This window comes from Cyprinus carpio, chromosome B13, assembly GCF_018340385.1.
Source record: "Cyprinus carpio isolate SPL01 chromosome B13, ASM1834038v1, whole genome shotgun sequence".
In the NCBI taxonomy this organism is placed as follows: Eukaryota; Metazoa; Chordata; class Actinopteri; order Cypriniformes; family Cyprinidae; genus Cyprinus; species Cyprinus carpio.
In genome coordinates, this window is record NC_056609.1 from 30161231 (window position 1) to 30184282 (window position 23052).

The following is a 23052-nucleotide window of genomic DNA, read 5'->3' on the forward strand; positions in this document are numbered from 1 at the left end:
ATTCTGAATTCAAAAAATATCAATAAAAACTTTCCATCACAACGTTTTTTTTCACAAAACAAGAATGTATATAGAAGATGTGCTTGAATGCACTTATTAAAATAACAAAAGGAATCAAATGTCAAACATTTTGGTTATGATAAAAAGTCACTCTAAAAGAGTAGAGGGAAAAAATCCATTCACAGCTTATACTAATATATTTCATGTCAAATAAGGCCTTACAAAATGGTCATGCATGTCAAAAAGTGCTGAGAATGGATTCAAAACAGGTGGGATCATAAGTAGATTCAGACAGGAATTCATGTGTTTGTGATGTTTTTCTGCTGATTAAGGGAAATATTTCAAGGACTAATTCACCACACAAAGTGTCAATGAATGCAAAAATGCTATGAAATGCATCATATTATTTAGTGAGAAAGCGTGACGTGAAAGAGCAAAACACACAGTGTTTATGGAATCAGCAGATCAAAAGATGAGTAAGAAACAAGTGTTGGATTTGTTTGGTCAGATATGTGTGATGATAACAGAGGAGCTCAGAGTTTCAGACTCTGCAGTCACCGCCTCAGATACTGTTTCATTTGCTCTTTGGTGTCTGTACTTTGCTTTTATTCAGAGTGTTAATGATACCGTGTATTTCAACACACTCAGATCTCTCTCTCTCGCTCGTCTCTCTCTCTCTCTCTCTCTGTCTTCATCTCTCTCCTCTCACTGTCTCTCAGTCCTCTCCATCTCTCTCTCTCAGTCTCTCTCTCTCTCTCTCATCTAATCTCTCTAGCGCAGTGGAAGATGAAACACTTCTATTGCTTCAGCATTCAGAAGCATTTCTCTGTTTGCTCTTCAGGTGAGTGAGAGGAGGACACATCTATAATGCAGCTCTGCAGATGAGACACACGGCACACACACACACACACACACACACACTCACACGCTACACACACCACACCCACACACACACACACACACACACAAGCACACACACACACACAACTCACACACACACCCACACACACACACACACACACGACACACACACCACACACACACAACACACAACACAAACTCAAAGACACACACACACACACACACACACACTCATAGATTCACACACACACACACACACACACACACACACACACACCACACACATGCACACACATACACTCACTCAAACACACACACACACACACACACACACACACACACACACACACACACACTCACTCCGTAACACACACACACACACCACACAACACAACACACACACACACACCACACGGCTACAAATAGAGGAGATCAACACCATGCAGCTGCAAATCTCCAATCATTTACACACATCAAGGAAAAAAAACAACAACAAACAAGACAGCAAAATAATTTTTCCCCCGGCCAGAATATATTACAATAAATAAATAAAATACATGCTTACATATATTATTTTTAAACGGTACAGAAATATATGTAGTACATTAAAAAAGATCTATCTTTTTCTTCATTTTTATTTTTGCCCCTATAATATATATATTATTTAAAACATTTGAAAAATATATTGTTAATGTAAATTTAGGATATAACATATATATATATATAATATATTGTGGTGTGTGTGTCTATATATATGTATATATATATATATAGACAAAATTGTGATTTGTTTCTGTTTCTGTGAGGACAGAAGATGACAGAATGGACTTGTAATATTTGAATCTGTGTGAGTGATGTGATCAGATTTATGATAATTCTCTAAATCTCCCAGAGACTGACAACACGGCAGGCAAATGAAGTCCGGATCAAAATCCATCTCAGACCGGAAGTCAGCGGTTCGTTCAGGGGGGTCGTTAGTGTGCGTCAGGGCAGACACGAGAATCAGCCGCTGTCTGTTTTTGTACTCAGGGTTCACCCGTGCTCCTCATTAAAGCGAGGTCCTGCATTACAGTCTCTACTGAACACAAACCTCAAGCAGAAACACAATGTGTTCATTCACACACAAATGGATTATTAGAGAGCCAAGAACTACCGGGGCGGGGCTGGCAATGCCATAAATCTGACAACCCCTGCTACCACAAACTTAATTTCACTAGCTCCAGTGGTCAACACTAGATGCTTTTAGTAAAAGGATGACTGGATCTTTTAAGTGAACGGTGGACTTTATTTAAAATAATAGTCTCTAAAATAATAGTCACATGACATGCAAGTAAAACAAATACAATATTTCATATTTTTTTAGTAAGCATTTAAATGTTTAATACATTATTTTGATTTTTTAAAAATAGTTTATTATAATAATATATTACATTTATTACATTTAAATGTACGTTTTTATATTTAATTTAATTTAATTTAATTTACTTTAATTTAATTTAATTTAATTTAATTTAATTTAATTTAATTTAATTTAATTTTCAGTAATGCCATTTTTTCTTAGATTTAGTTTACAATAATAACCCTGCAACAAACGTCTACTATGAGGAAATATTCTATTCTATTCTATTCTATTCTATTCTATTCTATTCTATTCTATGATTATATTATATATTCTATGATTTAATTAACTAGCTTTTCAATCACATGTTGCAACAAAGAGTTATTTTTGTATCACTGACACTATTAGTTTTTGATAATACTTTGAATTAGATAATTTTTTTCTTTCTGTTTTGACTTTGTTTTTATGCGTTTTTGTCATTTTTATAAGTTTTTATTTTTTAAACGTCTATATAGCATCTACTGATTTTTATTTATTAGTTTTAGTGTACTTCTTTTAAGTTATTTTAGTACTTTAAATGAAATGGGACAAAAATACATTAACAATCTAGAAATACTATATATAATAGATTTAAATGATACTGTATCATATATTTATATAATACAATAACAAATTAACCATAAAATACATTAACAATCTAGACATAAATTTTACTGTAGAAGATTATTTCATAAATTTCTTAATTTTTCTCTTATGTAAAGCACTTTGTGACACTTGCTCTAATAATAAATGAAGTACTTACAACTAAATGTTAAAAAAAAATTTTTTTCAAATTATACAAATGTATTTTATTTTATAAAAATATTTTAAATGGTTTTAAAATGATAAAAAAATATATTTATAATTTAACATTTAGAATAATGCAATTGTTTAATAACATTTGTATAAAATATTTCAGAATTATATTATATCTTTTATTTTTTATTATTAAATGTTCTGAAATTGTAAAATATTTATAATTTAAAACATTTACAATTATACAACTGTAAACTGCAACACTTAAATATTTAAAATAATAAAATAAAAGTCTACATAAAAATATAAAATATTTTATAATTACGCAAAATATCATAGAATTATAACAAATATTTTATTTTTAATTATAAACTAAGTTCATATATATGTTAAATATAATTATACAACTGTAAAATTTAAATATTTAAAACAAAAATTAAATATAAAATATTTTTGAATTATAAACATATTTTACTTTATAAAAAATATGAAATAATTCAAATAAATTTTTATAATTTGAAACACTTACAATTATAAAATTGTAAAAGTACAACATTTTAATAAAATGTTAAATCACAGAATAAAAAGGTAAACCTAACACATTTAAATGTAATTTTAATCAAAGTAAGAAGCAGAGAATGTGTGTTTGAATGGGTTTTGGACTCGTGGGCCGGTTAGTGACGAGCCTCACCTGGCTGAGCTGACCCACAGGTGACCCGGAGACGTTGAGCGTGTGGCATCTGAAGTTGAGGAGGGTGTTGTGCTGTGAAGAGTCGGCCAGCGGGGGCAGCAGAGGCAAACGCTGCTCCACCGTACACAATAAACCCATGAGAGCGTCCGGCCGAAGCAGCAGAGCCTCCAGAGCGATGTTCACCGAAACCTGCCACAAACACACACACTAATCACTCGCTGGAAAATCAGCAGCATTCACTGTTCGAGGTTCTGCTGAGTGAGTCAAGGACTGATTATGCAAACATCAAAAGACTAAACAAAGACTCCATTAACGATCCCAGTCTGTGACCTACATTATCAGAATAACGACGTTACGTCAAGATTTACTCAGTTAGACGCAAAATAGCCATCATGTCCCGATCTACAGGAATAGACCTCAGATTCACAAACGCAAGATTCAGGGAAAAAATCAACCCTTCACATCAGTGTTTAACCTGCAAAATCTCAAGAGAAATGCATGCCAGTTATTAGAGCCAATTAAAACTACAATTAAGACTAGATAAAGAAGGGTTACTTAAAATAAAATAAACATTAACAAAAATAAAATAATCAATTAAAATAAAACTAACATCAAATAAAACAAAATAAAAATAAAAAACTTTTATTTTCATATATAACGACATTTCTTCTTTTTTTAATGTAGTTTAACCTGATCTAAATTTATAAATTATAATTATAAAAATTATAAAATTACAAAACTAACTTAAAAAAGACATTACTAAGACTTACTAACACAAAATTACTAACACTTTAACTAAACTTAAAAATAAAAACAGAAAATATATAAAAAATCTTAATGATTCTAAATATTAATAAAAACTATAATAGTCTCTCAATGATACTAAAATTACACCGCAATTTACATTTTTACAATTTCTTTCCTTTTCCATTCCATGTACAATATTGGTTTTGCAGTGAAATTAAATTGCATATAAAATATCCTGCACTCTTTTTAAGTGCACCTTTTGACAACATATATATTTTTTTCTTTCTCAAATCAGTCGTTACATACAAATTTGGTATACAGATTATAATAATTACATCTTACGTACATTTTTCCCCCTCATATACATGAAAGACTCTTTGCACTGTGCGTTTGGTGTTTGTACTATGTTTATTCTTGTTTTTTTATTTTTGTATTTTCTATAAATAAAATAAAAAAATAAAAAATTAAATAAAATAAAATAAAATAAAATAAAATAAAATAAAATAAAATAAAATAAAATAAAATAAAATATTTTCCGATACTATTTAGAAAAAAAAAAGTTTCAAAAAATTTCAGGAAAAGAAATCATGGTCTCTAATGAATTGTGTTATAAGGTGACCTTTGAGATGCCGGTGGTGTTTGCGCTGAGCGTGAGGTCTGCGATCCGCTCCACACACTGGACGATCCGTGTACACGCTCGAGCCTCGCTCTGAGCCATCCACAGAACATGTTCCTCCACCGCCATCATGTTACTGGCCACGTCCAACACGTGATCGGCCAACTATACACACACACACACACCATCACAGATCTCGGTCAGACCCACACTGTGCAGGTATGAACTTCACTGGCCTCAGTCACTGATCATCTATCATTAGTTTCACTAGATTTACTCTTACGCAAGGAACATAGATTTCCTTAGATATTCACAATATATTAAATTATTTAATACAAATAGAAAATATACAGAATAATATATGTTTTTTCAATATATTACAATATATTGAAGAGCAAATAAATATTTAAACAAATATATTAAATAATATACAAAATTATAAATTATATATCATATTATGATATTTGTATGGTAAGCAATAAATAAATGTCAGTGTAAAAAAAGCATGCATGCATACATAAATAAATGATTGAATGAATGAACTGACATACTTATTTTTAGTAAACACCTCTTTCTTAAATACAGTACTATGACATATTTTCAAATAATAAATGGGCTACCCATAAATTGAAATGTTTATGAATATGTGTAAATCCATGCATTAACTCATAAGAGACATATTAATAAATATTATATATATATATTATATATACTATATATATATATATATATATATATATATATATATATATATATATATATATATATATATATATATATATATAGATATATATATAATTTTAATATGTATTTATTTTTATTTATATATTTATTTGTTTGTTTGTTTGGTTCATTTTGCTGTATACTGACTTACATCCTCGTTTAATGGAAGAAAACAGGCTGTTTTTACTGAGTTCAAATTAATTATTTTTTTATATTATTACACTATTAAAGTAATTAATTAATTTGTATTTATTTATATTATTTTTTTGATTATAATTCATTAAATACTATTATGATATTTAATAATACATAAATCTATTAAAATATTGCATTTATCTATGCAACCTAAATACACAGTAAAAGTAGCATTTAAACACATATTAAACTCAGAAACTGCTAGTAAAAATAAAGCATGAAATTTTGATGTACAAAGACTGAAACTCTATTTTCTTTTAAAATGTACTTTAAAAAATATATATTTATTTACAACATTTTAAAAAATCTAATTTTTACTGTGCATATATATACATATGTTTTTATATTTTACTGTGCATATATATTATATATATAATGTTGATAGCCTATATCAAAACTTGATTTATAATGATTTAATAATGTTTGATTTTTTTATATACAGTATTGTTTTTTTTTTTTTGTTTTTTTTTTATTTTCTCTCTATTATAAATTGACTCGTATTGTATTGCATGGTTGCTTTCCATGAGGTTCATTTCCCAGTGAAAACACATACTCATAAAATGTAAACCTTGAATGCACAGTCAATTAAACGTGAATAAGAGCCTCTTCCAAATGAGTGTAAATGTTTGCATACTTAGCATGTAGTGTGTGTCTGGCCTGAAGGTAATATATGGCAGCACGGGTTATGTAATTAATACCAATTTCCCCAAAGCGAGCGAGTGAGTTTTCTCCTCATTCACACATAAACAGCCTCCTAGAGCTCTTGTGGTGGAGTGTGAGCGTCTGCCGGTGTTATTAAAATGCTAAACGTGTTGACTGAACATGTGCACATAACACTTAAAGCTGAAAATAGCTGATAACAATGTGCATCTAAATTACTGAGCAGCAGAAGAAGAGACTGAGTCACGCATCAGAGCGTGATACATACGACAGAGCAGACATCACTTCCAAACATCACAGTCTTTGAAGTTAAACTAATTTAATAAAAGTACACTTAAGTTTTTCTGTTTATATTTTATTTTAAGTAATAAAAATGTTAATATATATATATATTTACTATAATAACCCTGTTTATATTTATATATTTTTGTTTTTGCAGTTTTTTTTTTTTTATTTTTTGTATTTTTTTTTTTGATTTCTTTGTTTTTTTTATTAATTTTATTTTTATTTCATTATATATATATATATATATATATATATATATATATATATATATATATTATATATATATATTATATCTATATATATATATATATATATATATATATATATATATATATATAAATTAGTTTAAGTATTTTTTTTTTGTTTTAGGGTTTCCTTAACTATAATGCTTGTAACAAGATATTTTTGGCGGATATTATATTTATAAATTTTTATTTCAGTTTTAAAATACACAAACACACACACACACACACACACACACACACACACATAATACATATATATATATATATATATATTATTTCCAGTAATTACCTTAATTAATTAATTCCAGTTTGGAAAGCTATAATAACCCTGCACATAAAAATATATTTTTGTCAGATATTTTTTCTTCTTTTAAGCATAAACTCACTTTATTTTGACACGTTTCCCAGAAATGTGTCTTAATGAGGTTTTAAATCTCTCAACTGTTTGTGCAAAGACAAGATCATCTTCAAAAATATCTTGTTTTCTGGGAAACTGATCAAAATGAAGTGAGCTTATGCTTCAATGAGAAAAGAATATCTGCCAGTGGAATCAGAAAAATAAACTTGTTTTCCCTCTGAATTACATTTTTATGACTCAACTACCAGATATCTTTATTCTTGTTTTAATCATAAACACTTCATTTTGACCTTCATGTTCAGTTTCTCAACAACAAAAAAAAAAAACAACAACCAAATTTTTTTCAAACTTTGCATCTCCAGTAAATGTATTTTGATTTAAGGATGTTTAGATATTTCTACTAGAAAATCAGACACAAATACTGAAGAAGAACTGCACATTTCATTAGGTGCAAAACTAGGAAAAAGAAGATCAAGACAACCTTGCTTTTCTTAAACAGCAGTTTATTACATGAGGAATGCATGATTGGATTTGAGTTGAAGAAATACTGATGGCATGTGATTCTGACCTCTCTGACGTGATCCACCAGACGTGTGAGTCTCTCTACCAGATGAGTGACGAATATCACATCCATCACGTCTCCAAACAGCGCCGCTGAGGTGGCTTGAAGAGACGAGAGCTGCTGCGCCAACATCAGAGCACTGGAGACGTTCACCGACAGCTGAGAGAAAACCAGATCACAATCATTTCAGCATGCATCTATATATATATATATATATATATATATATATAACCTTGCTCTGTGTACTGCGTTATGAGACTTTTTGTGAAATATCAAGACTATACTTCATTATATTTACTTTATCTGTTAGTGATGTCTTAATTATTTATGTGCAAATAAATATACATTTTTATGATTTAAATTATCATATTTAAACAACAAATAGAAATTGTATAATTTAGAGGACATTTTTGAGGACAGTGTTGATTATATAGTTAAATATAAATAATAATTGAATTTAAATTTGGGCTCTGCTGTTAATTGTAACCTTATAGTGATGCAAAAAGTCTTCCTATAGTTTAGAGAAAAGCTGAGGTAGATTTTTATCCCTGAGAAACTTCTGGTTTTGTTGGTTTTGATTGCTTCTATTGTCCTCATTTGTAAGTCGCTTTGGATAAAAGCGTCTGCTAAATGACTAAATGTAAATGTATAATCAGGTGTGTCATGCCAGAAGCGATTCCAGCAGCGGCATTCACTCTGAGACTGCAATAAAACACTCGCTCTTCCTGATGATGATGATGATGATGATGAAGGTGCAGACCTGTGTGAGCTCATGCAGGCTGCGGGTGAACTGGCTGGTGTATGAGCACTGGTTGTAGTCGTGCTCCGCCCAGCGGCCCGTGTGGTCACACCTGCGCCACGCCCTTTTCTCCTGAGGGGCGGAGTCAGGTCGGGACCACGCCCTTTTCACTTGAGGGGCGGAGCCAGAGCTGGACTTGGCACACGGCAGGAAGGCCATGAAACCGGCCAACGTCTTCGGCCACCTGTGAACATCATTCATCACATCAAGAGTCTGTTTGCTCTTCACTAATGTCACTTTTCTTCATTTCTTTGACATCTATGTGTGGTTTGAATCACCTGGTGATTTTTAGAGGATAGTTTTATGCAATATATATACATATATATATATAGTACAGACCAAAGGTATGGAAACATTACTATTTTTAATGTTTTTGAAAGAAGTCTCTTCTGCTCATCAAGCCTGCATTTATTTGATCAAAAATACAGAAAAAAACAGTAATATTGTGAATATATTATTTACAACTTAAAATAATAGTTTTCTATTTGAATATACTTATCAAAAAAAATAATTTATTCCTGTGATGCAAAGCTGAATTTTCAGCATCATTACTCCAGCCTTCAGTGTCACATGTAACATCCAGTCTATCACATGATCATTTAGAAATCATTCTAATATTCTGATTTATTATGAGTGTTGGAAACAGTTCTGCTGTCTACTATATGTGATGAATAAAAGGTTAAAAGAACTGCATTTTAAATAAAAAAAAAAATAAATTCTAATAATTTTATATTCTAATAATATATTTTCTTTACTATCACTTTTTATCAATTTTAACACATCCGTTGCTGAATAAAAAGTATTGATTTTATTTAAAAAAAAAAGAAAGAAAAAAAAAAAATGACTGACCCCCCAAATTACAGGACCAGTAGTGTATATTGTTATTACAAAATATTTATATTTTAAAAACATAGCTTTTTATTCATCAAAGTATCCTAAAAAAGGTATCACATGTTCTGAAAAAATATTAAGCAGCAGAACTGTTTCCAACTTTGATAATGAATCATCATATTAGAATGATTTCTAAAGGATCATGTGATAATGATCCTAAAAATTCAGCTTTGCATCACAGAAATAAATGATCATTTAAAGTATAATACATTTAAAAACAATTATTTTAAATTGTAATAATATATCAAAATATTAATTTTGAATTTTGTATAAAAATATGTATTTTTGATCAAATAAATGCAGGCTTGATGAGCAGAAGAAACTTCTTTCAAAACATTAGAAGGAAAAACTAGTACAGAGAAAAGAAGAGAAGAAGCAAAGAAGAAAGGAATGTTTCCAAACTTTTGGTCTGTACTGTATATATATATATATTACGGGTGTATTGATACACATATTCGTATTGAACCATTCAGTGCTAGGCTTTTGGTTTTCAACGTAATTTTCAACGTGCTCTCTTTACGCGATAACTTCCTCTTGCTGGAGTGTGTCAAAAGACGATGATCTTGAGATACCTTATCATTTCTCACATGATAAGGTTTGTGAACATGAACAGAGTCCGTTTGTTGTAGTCAGTAATGCACAGATGACACTAATTCCTCTGCTAACAAGAGGCTCATTTTCCAGCCCATTACAGTCATGTGCTGCATAAACACAGAATGAACATGGAGCTATAAAAGCAGCAATAAGAGATCTGATGTTAAAATACAACAGACGCACTGAAGCACCACAATTACACAATCTGTGATTAAAGAGACAGTTCACTCAAAAATGGAAATTCTCTTATCATTTACTCACCCACACGTTGTTCCGAACCTGTATGAGTTTCTTTCTTCTGTTGAACACAAAAGAGGATATTTTGAAAAATGTTGGCAACCAAACAGTCGATGGTAGCCATTGACTTCAATAGTATTTTTTCCCATACTAAGGAAGTCAATGGCTTCCGTCAACTGGTTGCCAACATTCTTCAAAATATCTTCTTTTGTGTGTTGACGGTAGCCATTGACTTCCCTTGAATGGCAAAAAAAAGTCAATGGCTACCGTCAGCAATTCTTCAAAATATCTTATTTTGTGTTCAACAGAAGAAAGAAACTCACTCAGGTTTGGGACAACATGAGGGTGAGAAACTGGGTGAACTGTCCCTTTAAGCCTACGCTCTGGTGAATGGCGTCTGTGTCTGTGTGTGATGTTGCTGACGGGCGTCTGAAGCTGCAGACACACCTGAATTAACGTTTGTTTTTTTTGTACTTATCGTCTCGGCTGTGCAGCGCCGTCGCCTCCAGCACCACAATCTCCATTCCGATTGAGCTGTTGCCACGGGAACTGGTCACGTGACACTGCCAATTACCGGAAACGCCGGCGTCAATGTTGGACAGGATGAGTTCGCTGCGAAACAAGGGTGAGACGACACTGAGTTTAACAGAACATGAGCATTTGTGTTTAATTATCATGAAAAAGGCTTTTTTTCTTTATGAGCTGTACATTATTTTTCATCTGATCAAATACTAAATGATGCACGTTTTCTATGTTTGAGTGGCTGTTTAATTAAAAGCAAATCCATCAATGTGATACTGAGCACCAGCAAATACAAGACTAAGGTTATCCAGACCCATTCATATTCAGCTTTGCATTATTAAAACACTGTAGAATTTCCAACAGCTTTTGTTCCTGCATTTCTACAACATTTTCGAGGGAAACATTGAGGGACGTGAACGATTCATGCATGCAAACGCTGGCTGTGGAATAGTAAGTGGCTCAGTGAACGCGCACAAATCTTTCACAGTAAAAATGATTAGAGGCTCAGAGAGAGACGGTGACTGCTCAGGCCCGTAATCCCTCACACACACACACACACACACACACGCGCGCACACTCTCTCTCACACACACACACACACACACACACTATCTCTCTCACACACACACACACTATCTCTCTCACACACACACTCTCTCAAACACACACTCAAGCGCGCGCACGCACATACACACACACACGCTCTCTCACACTCAAAACACACACACACACACACACACTTGCACTCACACACCCATACACACTCACTCACTCACTCATGCACACACACACACACTCACACACTCACACACACACACACACACACACACTCTCTCACACTCAAAACACACACACACACAAAACACACACCCGCTCTCTCACATACACACACACACACACACACACACTTGCACTCACACACACACACTCACTCACTCACTCATGCACACACACACTCACACACACACTCGCACACACACTCGCACACACACTTGCTCACTCATGCACACATACACACGCGCACATGCACACACACACACACACACACACACACACACACGCGCGCACACTCTCTCTCACACACACACTCTCTCAAACACACACTCAAGCGCACGCTCGCACATACACACACACACACACGCTCTCTCACACTCAAAACACATACACACACACACACACACACACACTTGCACTCACACACACATACACACTCACTCACTCACTCACTCATGCACACACACACACACACACTCACACACACACACACACTCGCACACACACACACACACACACGCTCCGGCTCTCCTCAGGAAATATTGACTCTCCTGATATAATGACTGTCAGTTTTCATTCTGCGCTCGAGTGTGTGGAGGCTGATGTTTGGATCTTTAACCACAGATTAAACGCTTTCAGAGCAGACTGTTCTTCAACTTTAGTAGTCAATTTTGTAGTCGACTATTAGATTTACATTTGGCTCAAACCAGCGTTACATCAGCTGTGTGTAATTCTGCACCTTTAAAACATCAGAATAACAGAAACAACCACATTTGCAAATTTTCTGAAAATGTGACTTATTACCAAGGTGTTGCTATGAAGTTGCTGGGATGTTGCTAGGTGGTTGCTGGGATGTTGCTAAGTGGTTGCCGGACTGTTTCTGTGTAGTTGCTAAGGTGGTTGCTAGGGTGTTCCTAAGTGGATGCCAGGGTATTGCTGTGTAGTTCATAATTGGTGGCTGGACTGTTTCTGTGTAGTTGCTAAGGTGTTGCTAAGTGGATGCCAGGGTGTTGCTATGCGGTTGATATAATGTGATTAGGTGTAGCTAGGATTTTCAAAGTGGTTCCAAGTGTGTTGTTAAGTGGTTGCTAAAATGGTCCAGGTGGTTGCGTACTGGCCCAGCAAATTATGAGTCCAGTACTGAGTCTCTACAATATAACTCAGGTCCCTTCAGTCAAAAAAGGGGAAAAATACACACTTCGCCATTAAAAGCAGTTTACAAATAGCATGTCATAATTAGATGCATGCTTCAGGAGAAATTATAAAAAGAGAAAGAATAAAAAACATCTCCTGCTGTGTTACAAAAAATAAAATAAATAAATAAATAAAATGTCACACAGGTTTAGAACAACATGAGGAATTACATTAAATGTGTGGATTTAACAAACACTTCTATCCAAAGTGGCTTGCAGTTGAGGAACAAAAGCAACTTGTCACAGAACCAACAATATTTGAAATAACATCTTTAATATCTCAACTATTGCTCTTAGACAAGAGCGAGACTGAGACTTTGCTGAAGCCTCCTGACGGAGGTGTTTCTTCTGAGAAAAATACATTAGTAGTTAATTTATATTTTTGGATTTAACAAACACTTCTATCAATGTTTTATTGCATTTTATGATTTGCTAAGATCCCAAAGTCTACCCCTATCAATTTGTGAATTCATTTTATAGCTCTATACTGATACTGTATGACAACTATTCACTCTTTTCTCCAATGTAATTTCAGTAAACCACAAAAAACGTTAACGAAACATAACTGAGATCTCCATTAATGTGAGCTATGAAAAAGCAATGCTTGATCAGTTAAGTATGAACCTTTTTTGATTCGATTTTATGGATTTAAAGACGTTTTTAGTCAAACTACTCATTTAAACATCTGCCACATCATCTCTCCTCTTCTCTCAGTCTTTGTGAGATATAATGAGTTGTTGCTGCTCTAAAGTCTGTGGGGAAGGAGTTTGTGGTTGGTCTGTGAGCATGTTTACAGCTGCAGCGATTCCCTCTCATGAGTTTAGACTAAATGAGAGACTTACATCATTCTGAACCAAGTCCAAACCAGCCCAGAGTCTCCATCATACACATCATAATCATCATCATCCTTGTGAAAATGAACTTTATTTACTTTCTACTAGATGTTTTTGGTTTAATATCCTGATGTACTCATTCATGTGGATTTTAGCAACCATCCAGAACAGCCTAGCCTAGGAACACCCACAACACATCAACTGCATAGCAACAACCCCGGCAACCACCCACAAAGCATTAGCAACACCCTGAAAATCACACACAACACATTAGCAACCTCATAGCAATACCTAGGCATCCATACACAATGCATTACCAACTGCATCACAATACCCTGGCAACTACCCACAACACATTAGCAACTGCATAGCAACACCCTGGCAACCACCCACAACACACTGATAACAAGCAACCACATAGCAACAGCCTGGCAGCCACCCACAACACATTAGCAACTGCATAGGAACATCCTGACATCCACTTATAGCACATGAGCAACAAACAACTGCAGAGCAACACTCTGGCAACCACCCACAACACATTAAAAACAAACAACCACATAGCAACACCCTGGCAACCACACACAACACATTAGCAACCGCAAAGCAACACCTAGGCATCCACACATGACGCATTACCAACCACACAGCAACACCCTGGCAACTACCCACAACAGATTTAAAAAAAGCAACCAAACAGCAACACCCTGGCAACCACCCACAGCACATTAGCAACTGCATAGCAACACCCTGGCATCCACCCACAGCACATTAGTAACAAGCAACCACATAGCAACACCCTGGCAACCACCCACAACACATTAGCAACTGCATAGCAACACCCTGGCAACCACCCACAAAACATTAGCAACTGCATAGCAACAACCTGGCAACCACCCAATTAGCATTTGCATATGAATATCATTGTATTGGCATTCAGCACATTAGCAACAAGCAACCTCATAGCAACACCCTGGCAACCACCCATATCAAGTTTTGCATGCATTACTCACATTTTCTCCAAAATAAAATACATGCTGTATGCGCCCAAACAAGGGTAAAAAAACAAGCATCAATGAGAACACAAACACACACAGTGACCTACATTCCCACAACAGAGCTCTGTTGTCCAGCCATCCACAATTGTCTCCAAAGCACATCATTAGCAGCATTTACTCTCATGCACTGATATTTCACAATCTGAGGATAATAACAGGCCTGTGAGTGTTGAAGTCGGGGGGCTCCACTGATGAATATTTCAAAACCCAGAGCATGAAAATAGTTCTGCCCACCATAGAGATGCTCTTCAGTTCAGTATTGCTGAAGCATGAACAAGAACAGGTAAATAAATGTGAATTATTAATGAAATGTTGAATATTAAAAGACTAACAAAAGCACACAAACACATTAAGGAACACTCTTTCATCACTATGGTGTTTAATTAAAACATATCAATTTAGTAGATCCAAAAGCGGCTTACAGTGCATTCATGCTATACATCTTAGCACGATTTTCTCTAGGGAATAAAACTCGTGACTTTAGTGTTGCGAGCTCCATAATCTGAGACACATGAACAGTAAAAGGTTGAAAGTTGCAAGATTGATCTTCATTTTACATTACACCCAGATTATTCAGATAAAAAAAAAATCAATGAAAATATTTTAAAATCAATGAACAATCAAACAAGATATATATATATATATATATATATATATATATATATAGTATATTAATATATATATATTATATATATATATAGATATATATATATATAAATACACAAAAATACTGTGATTTTATTATGCATGTGACATTAGTCATTGCATGGAGCCGATTATAAAATAAGCCCAGATTCTCCATCACAGACCTTAGCAACCACTCAGAACACTCTAGCAACCACCTATAAACACCCTGACAACCCATTACTAACTGCATAGCAACACCTTGGCGTATGGCAACCACCCACAATGCATCAGCAATTGCAGAGCAACACCTTGGCAACCACCCAAAACACATTAGCAACCACATAGCAACAACCTGGCAACCACTTACAACACATTACTGCATAGCAACACCCTTGCAACCACCCATAATGCATTATCGGCTAGCAACACCTTGACAACAACCCACAACACATCATCGCATAGCAACCCCTTGGCAGCCACCTACAAAACATTACTGCATAGCAACACATTACCGTATATCAACACCTTGGCAACCACCCACAACTCATCAGCAATTGCATAGCAACAACCTGGCAACCACTAACAACACATTATCACATAGCAACCCCTTGGCAACCACCCAAACACATTACTGCATAGCAACACCCTGGCAACCAACCACAATGCATTATTGCATAACAACTTCTTGGCAGCTAACTACAACACATTACTGCATAGCAACACCTTGGCAACTATCCACAAGACATTAGCAACTCAATTTCAGTACCTTGGCAACCACTCACATAGCAACAACCTGGCAACCACTAACAACACATTATCACATAGCAACCCCTTGGCAACCACCCAAACACATTACTGCATAGCAACACCCTGGCAACCAACCACAATGCATTATTGCATAACAACTTCTTGGCAGCTAACTACAACACATTACTGCATAGCAACACCTTGGAAACCACCCACAACACATTACCACATAAAAACATCTTGGCAATTATTCCATGCAGCTCATAATGCATTTAACATTTCCTTTATCAACAGTTTCAATGACAAAGCAGACAAGATTTTTTCAGGTTGATCTAAAGTTTGTCTCGGGTTTCAGCCCAAAGCATGAGACACTGACTATTTGATCATGAAATTAACCAAGTACCTCTAAAGGTCGAGCAAATGTTGGCCGTTTATTAGAGTCTCTGCTCACCTCTGAGGCTCCATTAGATCATGATGATGAACCGAGCACTGGCTTTATGGGATTACGGATGAGTTACACACTTGTGTGCACTATATAAACAGCAGGCTATGAGACAGTCAAGAGAACAGAAGACAAAGACTGGGAAAACAATGAACATGACAGCAGTTTATTTGAAAGGTTTTACTCATAGAAACAGAAAAAACAAACATATTAATGCACCGAATGAATATATTCACTAGAAAAACAAAGTTTGCTGCAAATGAAATTACTAACTGATTTTTGTGTGTCCAGCAGGTCACTCAGCGTGTCTGTCTGCTGTCAGTCTTCCTCTCTTCTGTCTGTCCTCAAACCCGAGAGACAGACACAAACCCTCATCAGATAAACGGAGCCATGATGAGAGAATTAAACTTTAGTCGCCATGGTTACCAAATCACCCGAGAGCCAATCAGCCCAGAGAGGCAAAAGTCATCAGAGAGAACAGAGATTGTGTAAGTGTAAGTGAAACAGAGAGAGTCAAAAGAAATATTTATCCTAATGTCAAGATGAACCCAAATTCAATTCCATTTGCTTTTTTTTTTTTTTTGTCAAGCCAGACATATGAAAAAAAAAAAAGAAATCAGAAAAATGTATTTTTGTTTTAAATGAAACAGTTTATTGAATCTTAAAAAGTTTGCATATGTGTATCATATTTGATGCATCAGGTTTCCATGGCTCATATAGTGTTATATATAGTGAGAATATGGAGGAAAAACAGCTTAATTTTAGTCAGAGACTCAAACTGAGCAACAATATGCAATTTGCTGCACATCCTGATATTTCTATAATGACATTCTGCTGCTTATAATGTAAATCAATGAGATCTTTATAACAGTACAGCAGACACTGATCTAAATATCAGATGATTGAGAGATAAAGAAACAAACGCTCCTCAAAAGATCCTGAGGATCAGATTTGAGACTCTAAAACATGATTGATGGAGAATCAAGTAAAGCTGAGCTGCTTCAGTCCAGTAAGAGTTCATCTGGAGATATTACTGCAGTTATTCTGACCTTTACTTGATCAAAATCACTCAAGATCTGACACCAGAAGCAGCAGCTGAAGCTGATTACACTAAAAGAGCTGTGACTGGATAAACACTCTAAACTATCAATCAGAGACAGAAAACATGCAGGAGATCGAGTGAGACAGATTCAACAGAAACGTTTGATCATTTAGAGGCTTTGCATATCAAACGTGATACAATAGACATTTCTGAACTTACTGTGAATGATTCATTTCAATTCATTAAATATTACTGGAAAAAAGGGTATATAACAACAAGCAGATTCATAAACGTATAACCTGCAAAGGGTCCGACCACAATCTGCTCTTAAATCAAACAATTAGAGCTCTGGAAAGATCTGTGTGTAGTTTCCTCAGACGCATGTCATTTACGCTGACACTTTAATAGCAGAGTAGAGCAGAACATAACGAAGGCTGTATATTTTTACTATAGTACAGCGTCCTGCGGGATCTACCGCACTAACTCACTCCTTCAGCTGTGTGTGTGTGTGTGTGTGTGTGTGTGTGTGTGTGTGTGTGTGTGTGTGTGTGTGTGTGTGTGTGTTTTAGTTGGCCGGTGGAGTCAGACGGGGCTGTTCCCGTCTCTCTCTCTCTCTCCGTCTCTCTGGCCAGACGATCTCTGCTCTGCCAAGAGCAACATCACCGTGTATAGGTTCCACTCGTAAAGCAGAGCAGCACCGTTTGTATGTACAAGGAGAGAGCAGTGATTAATTGAGGCCCTAATCAGAAGGAGAACGTCAAGTAATCCATCACAAGCCTGCAGGAGCGACTCTTGGAATGAGCGACGGATATTAGAGAGGAGGAACGAGAGCCAGTCCTGACACACTGTGACAGCTGTCAATCAAACACATCACACGAGCAAATACAGCGCAGAAAGAACCACGAGTCCAGAGTTTAAAAGTCCTCGAGCACTTTAAGAACTGCTTTATATATGCACTGTACAATCTGTATATGTATTGTACGTGTTAACATGATTTTTCATACGGTATTATATGTAGTAACCATATATGTCAACAATGACAGATAGTTAGAAAATAAACAATGCCATAACTTTTTGTGCAGAAATTTGACCTTTTCATTTATGTAGGACTGTCAAATATGCATCCCATCAAGCTTATTAATTTATGTTAAAATCTAAATTCATGGATAATTTGCATGCAATTCAAATACATAAATCTCAAGTATTTTGTTTGAATGTATATAATTGTGGCTGTCATTTCTGCTGTGGTTTGAATTTTGACACTGAATACCTCTGGAATATATTAAAGAATATCTGATTATGGAAGCATAAAGCTGGATCCGTTCAATTTGAAATGTAATATGCAAAGTGTCATTATAATATGTAAAGTGCCTATGGCAGGTGAAGACATGAATGTTAATGCAATCACTTAAAACAATTTCAATACAAATACAACTTAAGTGTGAGTGTAAGTGCATTTGAAGGAAAATGCATTCAAAAAAACAAAAAAAAAAACAATCTTAAAATATTCATATTTAAAATCTAAAATATTCCTCCATTTCTACAAATGCATTTCCATTTTAATTTTGCTAATTACAATGCATTCAGCTGTTTATTTAATTTAAATGTTAATTCTAGTAAAGGAAATGACAAATGCTAATTAAATTATTAAATTAGAATTTTTAATTTTGCACCATATGTCACACAAACAGCTATGATAAATATAAAATCAAATACACAAATTGTTCATATAATATCGATATTTTGCATACTGCATTTGAAATGTAATTTTAAGAGTAATTCTAGCTAAAATTGTTTTATATCCAGTGAGGCTTTTAAACACAACATTAAACTGGATGTAGAGTAGTGTTTAACTAATCTATCTGCTTCAGCTCACTTTCTAATCGAACTTCAGAAACGACGCGCTCAGCCAGTCCTGAGATTATGAGTGAAATCCGAGAGGGAATTTAGTGTGAACAGAACGAGGCCGGACTGCAGAGCAGATGATTCATATCTTCTCTGAATGAGTCAGTGTCTTCTCTGCATACTAATAATCATACCAGTTTACTAACGAAGGCAAACTAGCGCTGGTGAGAAGTTAAGGAAAAACACCAGCGCTCCGGCCCGCGCAGAAAACTGCTTGTTGACACTGGGAACAGATTTCTGCCGGCACTTCATCAATATTTATGCTCAGACGTTTCTGCATGGTGAGAGCTAGTTGAAGTAATTAACCGCCACATGGTTCACTTTCACACAAACTGACTCACTCCCACTGTAACTGTGTGTGTGTGTGTGTGTGTGTGTGTGTGTGTGTGTGTGTGTGTGTGTGTGTGTGTGTGATGGGAAATGGAGAGAGCCGGAGGAAGAGGCACGGTGGTCTGTCAAGTGCTTGAGAGTCAGCATGTGGCGCATTATCGCCCTTATTACCACGCAGCATATGTTTCATTAAATGCGCTAAATCTACCGAACTCTAGACGACTGTTTGCACACTACTGCCAAACCTCTGCATGGACGCATGGAGCCTCTGGAACCCAGCCAGCGCAATTCACTCATGTCCTTTCAGATCACTATCAAGGGCGCTGCTCACAAAAGGTAAAGGAAAAGGTGTGTGTCCCATTTTTAGATTTGTGTTATTTCATATGAAAAGGTTACGGCTGAAATCATATTTTTCCACTTCATGCCTAAAGTAGCAGACCATAACCGTCATAGAAACACATTTCCAATAGCTGACTCTTAACTATTACTGTACCAACCATAGGGTACAGGACTCTTTGCACACCACACAGGAAGAAAACACCTGGCAACCACACATACACCCTTGCAACACCCTAATAACCACACAGAACACACACACACACACACACACACACACACACACACACACACATATATGCTCATCAAGGCTGTATTGATTTGATCAAAAATACAGAAAGACAATAATACTTGCAATTTCTAATATTGGTTTCCTATTTTAATAAACTTTTAAAATATAATTTATTTCTGTGACGGCGCGCTGAATTTTCATCAGCCATTACTACAGTCTTCAGTGTCACACGATGCTTCAGAAAACTGCATTTATGGAGTAGTTGCCTTGCATCATATTTGTCAACAGTCAACTGTATGATGACATACAGGTCTGGGGGTTGGGCCAGTGTGTTAAAATATTTTAATCACGTTTTTATATATATATATATATATATATATATATATATATATATATATATATATATATATATATATAAATAAAACTAATTAAATAAGTTAACGTGTTGAACTGATAGCCCTAATTTATATACAGTACAGGTCAAAAGTTTGGAAACATTACTATTTTTAATGTTTTTGAAAGAAGTTTCTTCTGCTCATCAAGCCTGCATTTATTTGATTAAAAAATACAGAAAAAAAATGTAATATTGTGATATATTATTACAATTTAAAATAATTGTTTTTAAATTTATTATACTTTAAATTATCATTTATTTCTGTGATGCAAAGCTGAATTTTTAGGATCATTATCACATAATCCTTTAGAAATCATTCTAATATGATGATTCATTATCAAAGTTGGGAAACAGTTCTGCTGCTTAATATTTTTTCAGAACATGTGATACTTTTTTAGGATACTTTGATGAATAAAAAAAAAAGAATAAAAAAAAAAGAAGCTGTTTTTAAAATATAAATATTTTGTAATAACAATATACACTACTGGTCAGTAATTTGGGGTCAGTAATTTTTTCTTTCTTTTTTTTAAATAAAATCAATACTTTTATTCAGCAAGGATGTGTTAAATTGATAAAAAGTGATAGTAAAGAAAATAATTTATTAGAATATATATTATTAGAATTTATTTTTTATTTTGAATAAATGCAGTTCTTTTTAACCTTTTATTCATCAAATATATTAGACAGCAGAACTGTTTCCAACACTCATAATAAATCAGAATATTAGAATGATTTCTAAATGATCATGTGATAGACTGGATGTTACATGTGACACTGAAGGCTGGATATATATATATATATATATATAATTGACTGCTTTTATGAATGCATCATTGACTCATTCATTCATTGATTCACTCAACCCATTCCTGACAGTGTTGCCAAGTCCACGGTTTTCTTTAGATGTTTTGCAAATGTCTAAAGATAGATATATTTACTTGAAATATATATTTACTTGACTAAAATAAGAACAAATATCTGCCAATGGGCTCAGAAAAATGTTCTTAATTCAAAGTGAACACTAGTTTTCATTCCCCATCGACAGATATTGGTTTCTGTTTTAAGCATAACATAATTTTGTTCAAATTCTCAGAAAACAAGATTTCATGAGTTCAGTTTGCATCTCAAGTAAATGCATCTTGTTTTTTTAAGTGTTGCACGTTTATTGGTGCAAAGATGAGTAGCGGTGATATTTTTTATCACTTAACTAGAAGCACCACAGATTAAATTGTGTCATGTAATAGGGACTACTGAACAGACATTTAGAAGTTGATTTTAAAATATAAAGTATTTAAAATAAAAAAATAATGCTATGTAAACCCTTGCATTTTTACAACACTAAGTGTGTCCCATCAGGTAATGAAAAGTTCGACACACACTTGTGTTCTTCATCCTCACTTCAACACTTTTGCCAAACACAGGAAATACGTCAAATAAGTAGTCAAGTGGTCAAAGACTGCAAGTGTGGGTATTTGGACAAAGGCATGATTCTTTCACGAAACAAGCGAGCGAGTCATTGATTTAATCACTCAACTGTTCATTCCAAAACTGACCGAAAAAACAAATGCCTTTATAAATGATTCATTGATTCATTCACTCAAATGATTCATTCAAAGAAACTCAGAGTGTTGCCAAGATTTGGGCTACTTTTACACTGCTTCCCCGGGTTGTAGTGACACAAATGGGCTGATCTTTTTAAACAGACCTGGCGGCAAATTTTTTAGGGTCGTTACTGTTTTTTGCATTTAATTCACAATGGTCTGTTGGAAACTATTTCAGAAGTTGGCGCAAAAACAGACTAATGAATGTGGTATTATTGTGTCTAGAATAAAGAGATAAGAGATTCATAAGAGATTCCATTGATGTGTGGTTTGTTAGGAGGACAATATTTGTCTGAGATACAACTATTTGAAAATCTGGAATCTGAGGGTGCAAAAAAATCTAAATATTGAGAAAATCGCCTTTAAAGTTGTCCAAATTAAGTTCTTGGCAATGCAAATTACTAATCAAAAAATAGCA

At 34.3% G+C, this 23052-nt stretch overlaps 2 protein-coding genes across 2 annotated transcripts in view; both read right to left on the reverse strand.

Moving 5' to 3' along the window:
• Positions 1-9164, reverse strand: part of LOC109050048 (adhesion G protein-coupled receptor A3-like) — a 32759-nt gene extending 23595 nt beyond the window's left edge. The window contains exons 1-4 of the mRNA XM_042737608.1: positions 8838-9164; positions 8084-8236; positions 5053-5214; positions 3687-3875 (exon numbers count right to left, since the gene is read on the reverse strand). Of these exons, the coding sequence (XP_042593542.1) occupies positions 3687-3875; positions 5053-5214; positions 8084-8236; positions 8838-9077 (744 nt within the window). The 5' untranslated portion in view covers positions 9078-9164. The remainder of the gene's footprint in view (positions 1-3686; positions 3876-5052; positions 5215-8083; positions 8237-8837) is intronic.
• Positions 9165-11050: 1886 nt separating this feature from the next.
• The window catches only part of LOC122139340 (adhesion G protein-coupled receptor A2-like), a 38969-nt gene continuing 26967 nt past the window's right edge, over positions 11051-23052 (reverse strand). Inside the window, exon 8 of the mRNA XM_042736143.1 lies at positions 11051-11210. Coding sequence (XP_042592077.1) covers positions 11051-11210 — 160 coding nt within the window. The remainder of the gene's footprint in view (positions 11211-23052) is intronic.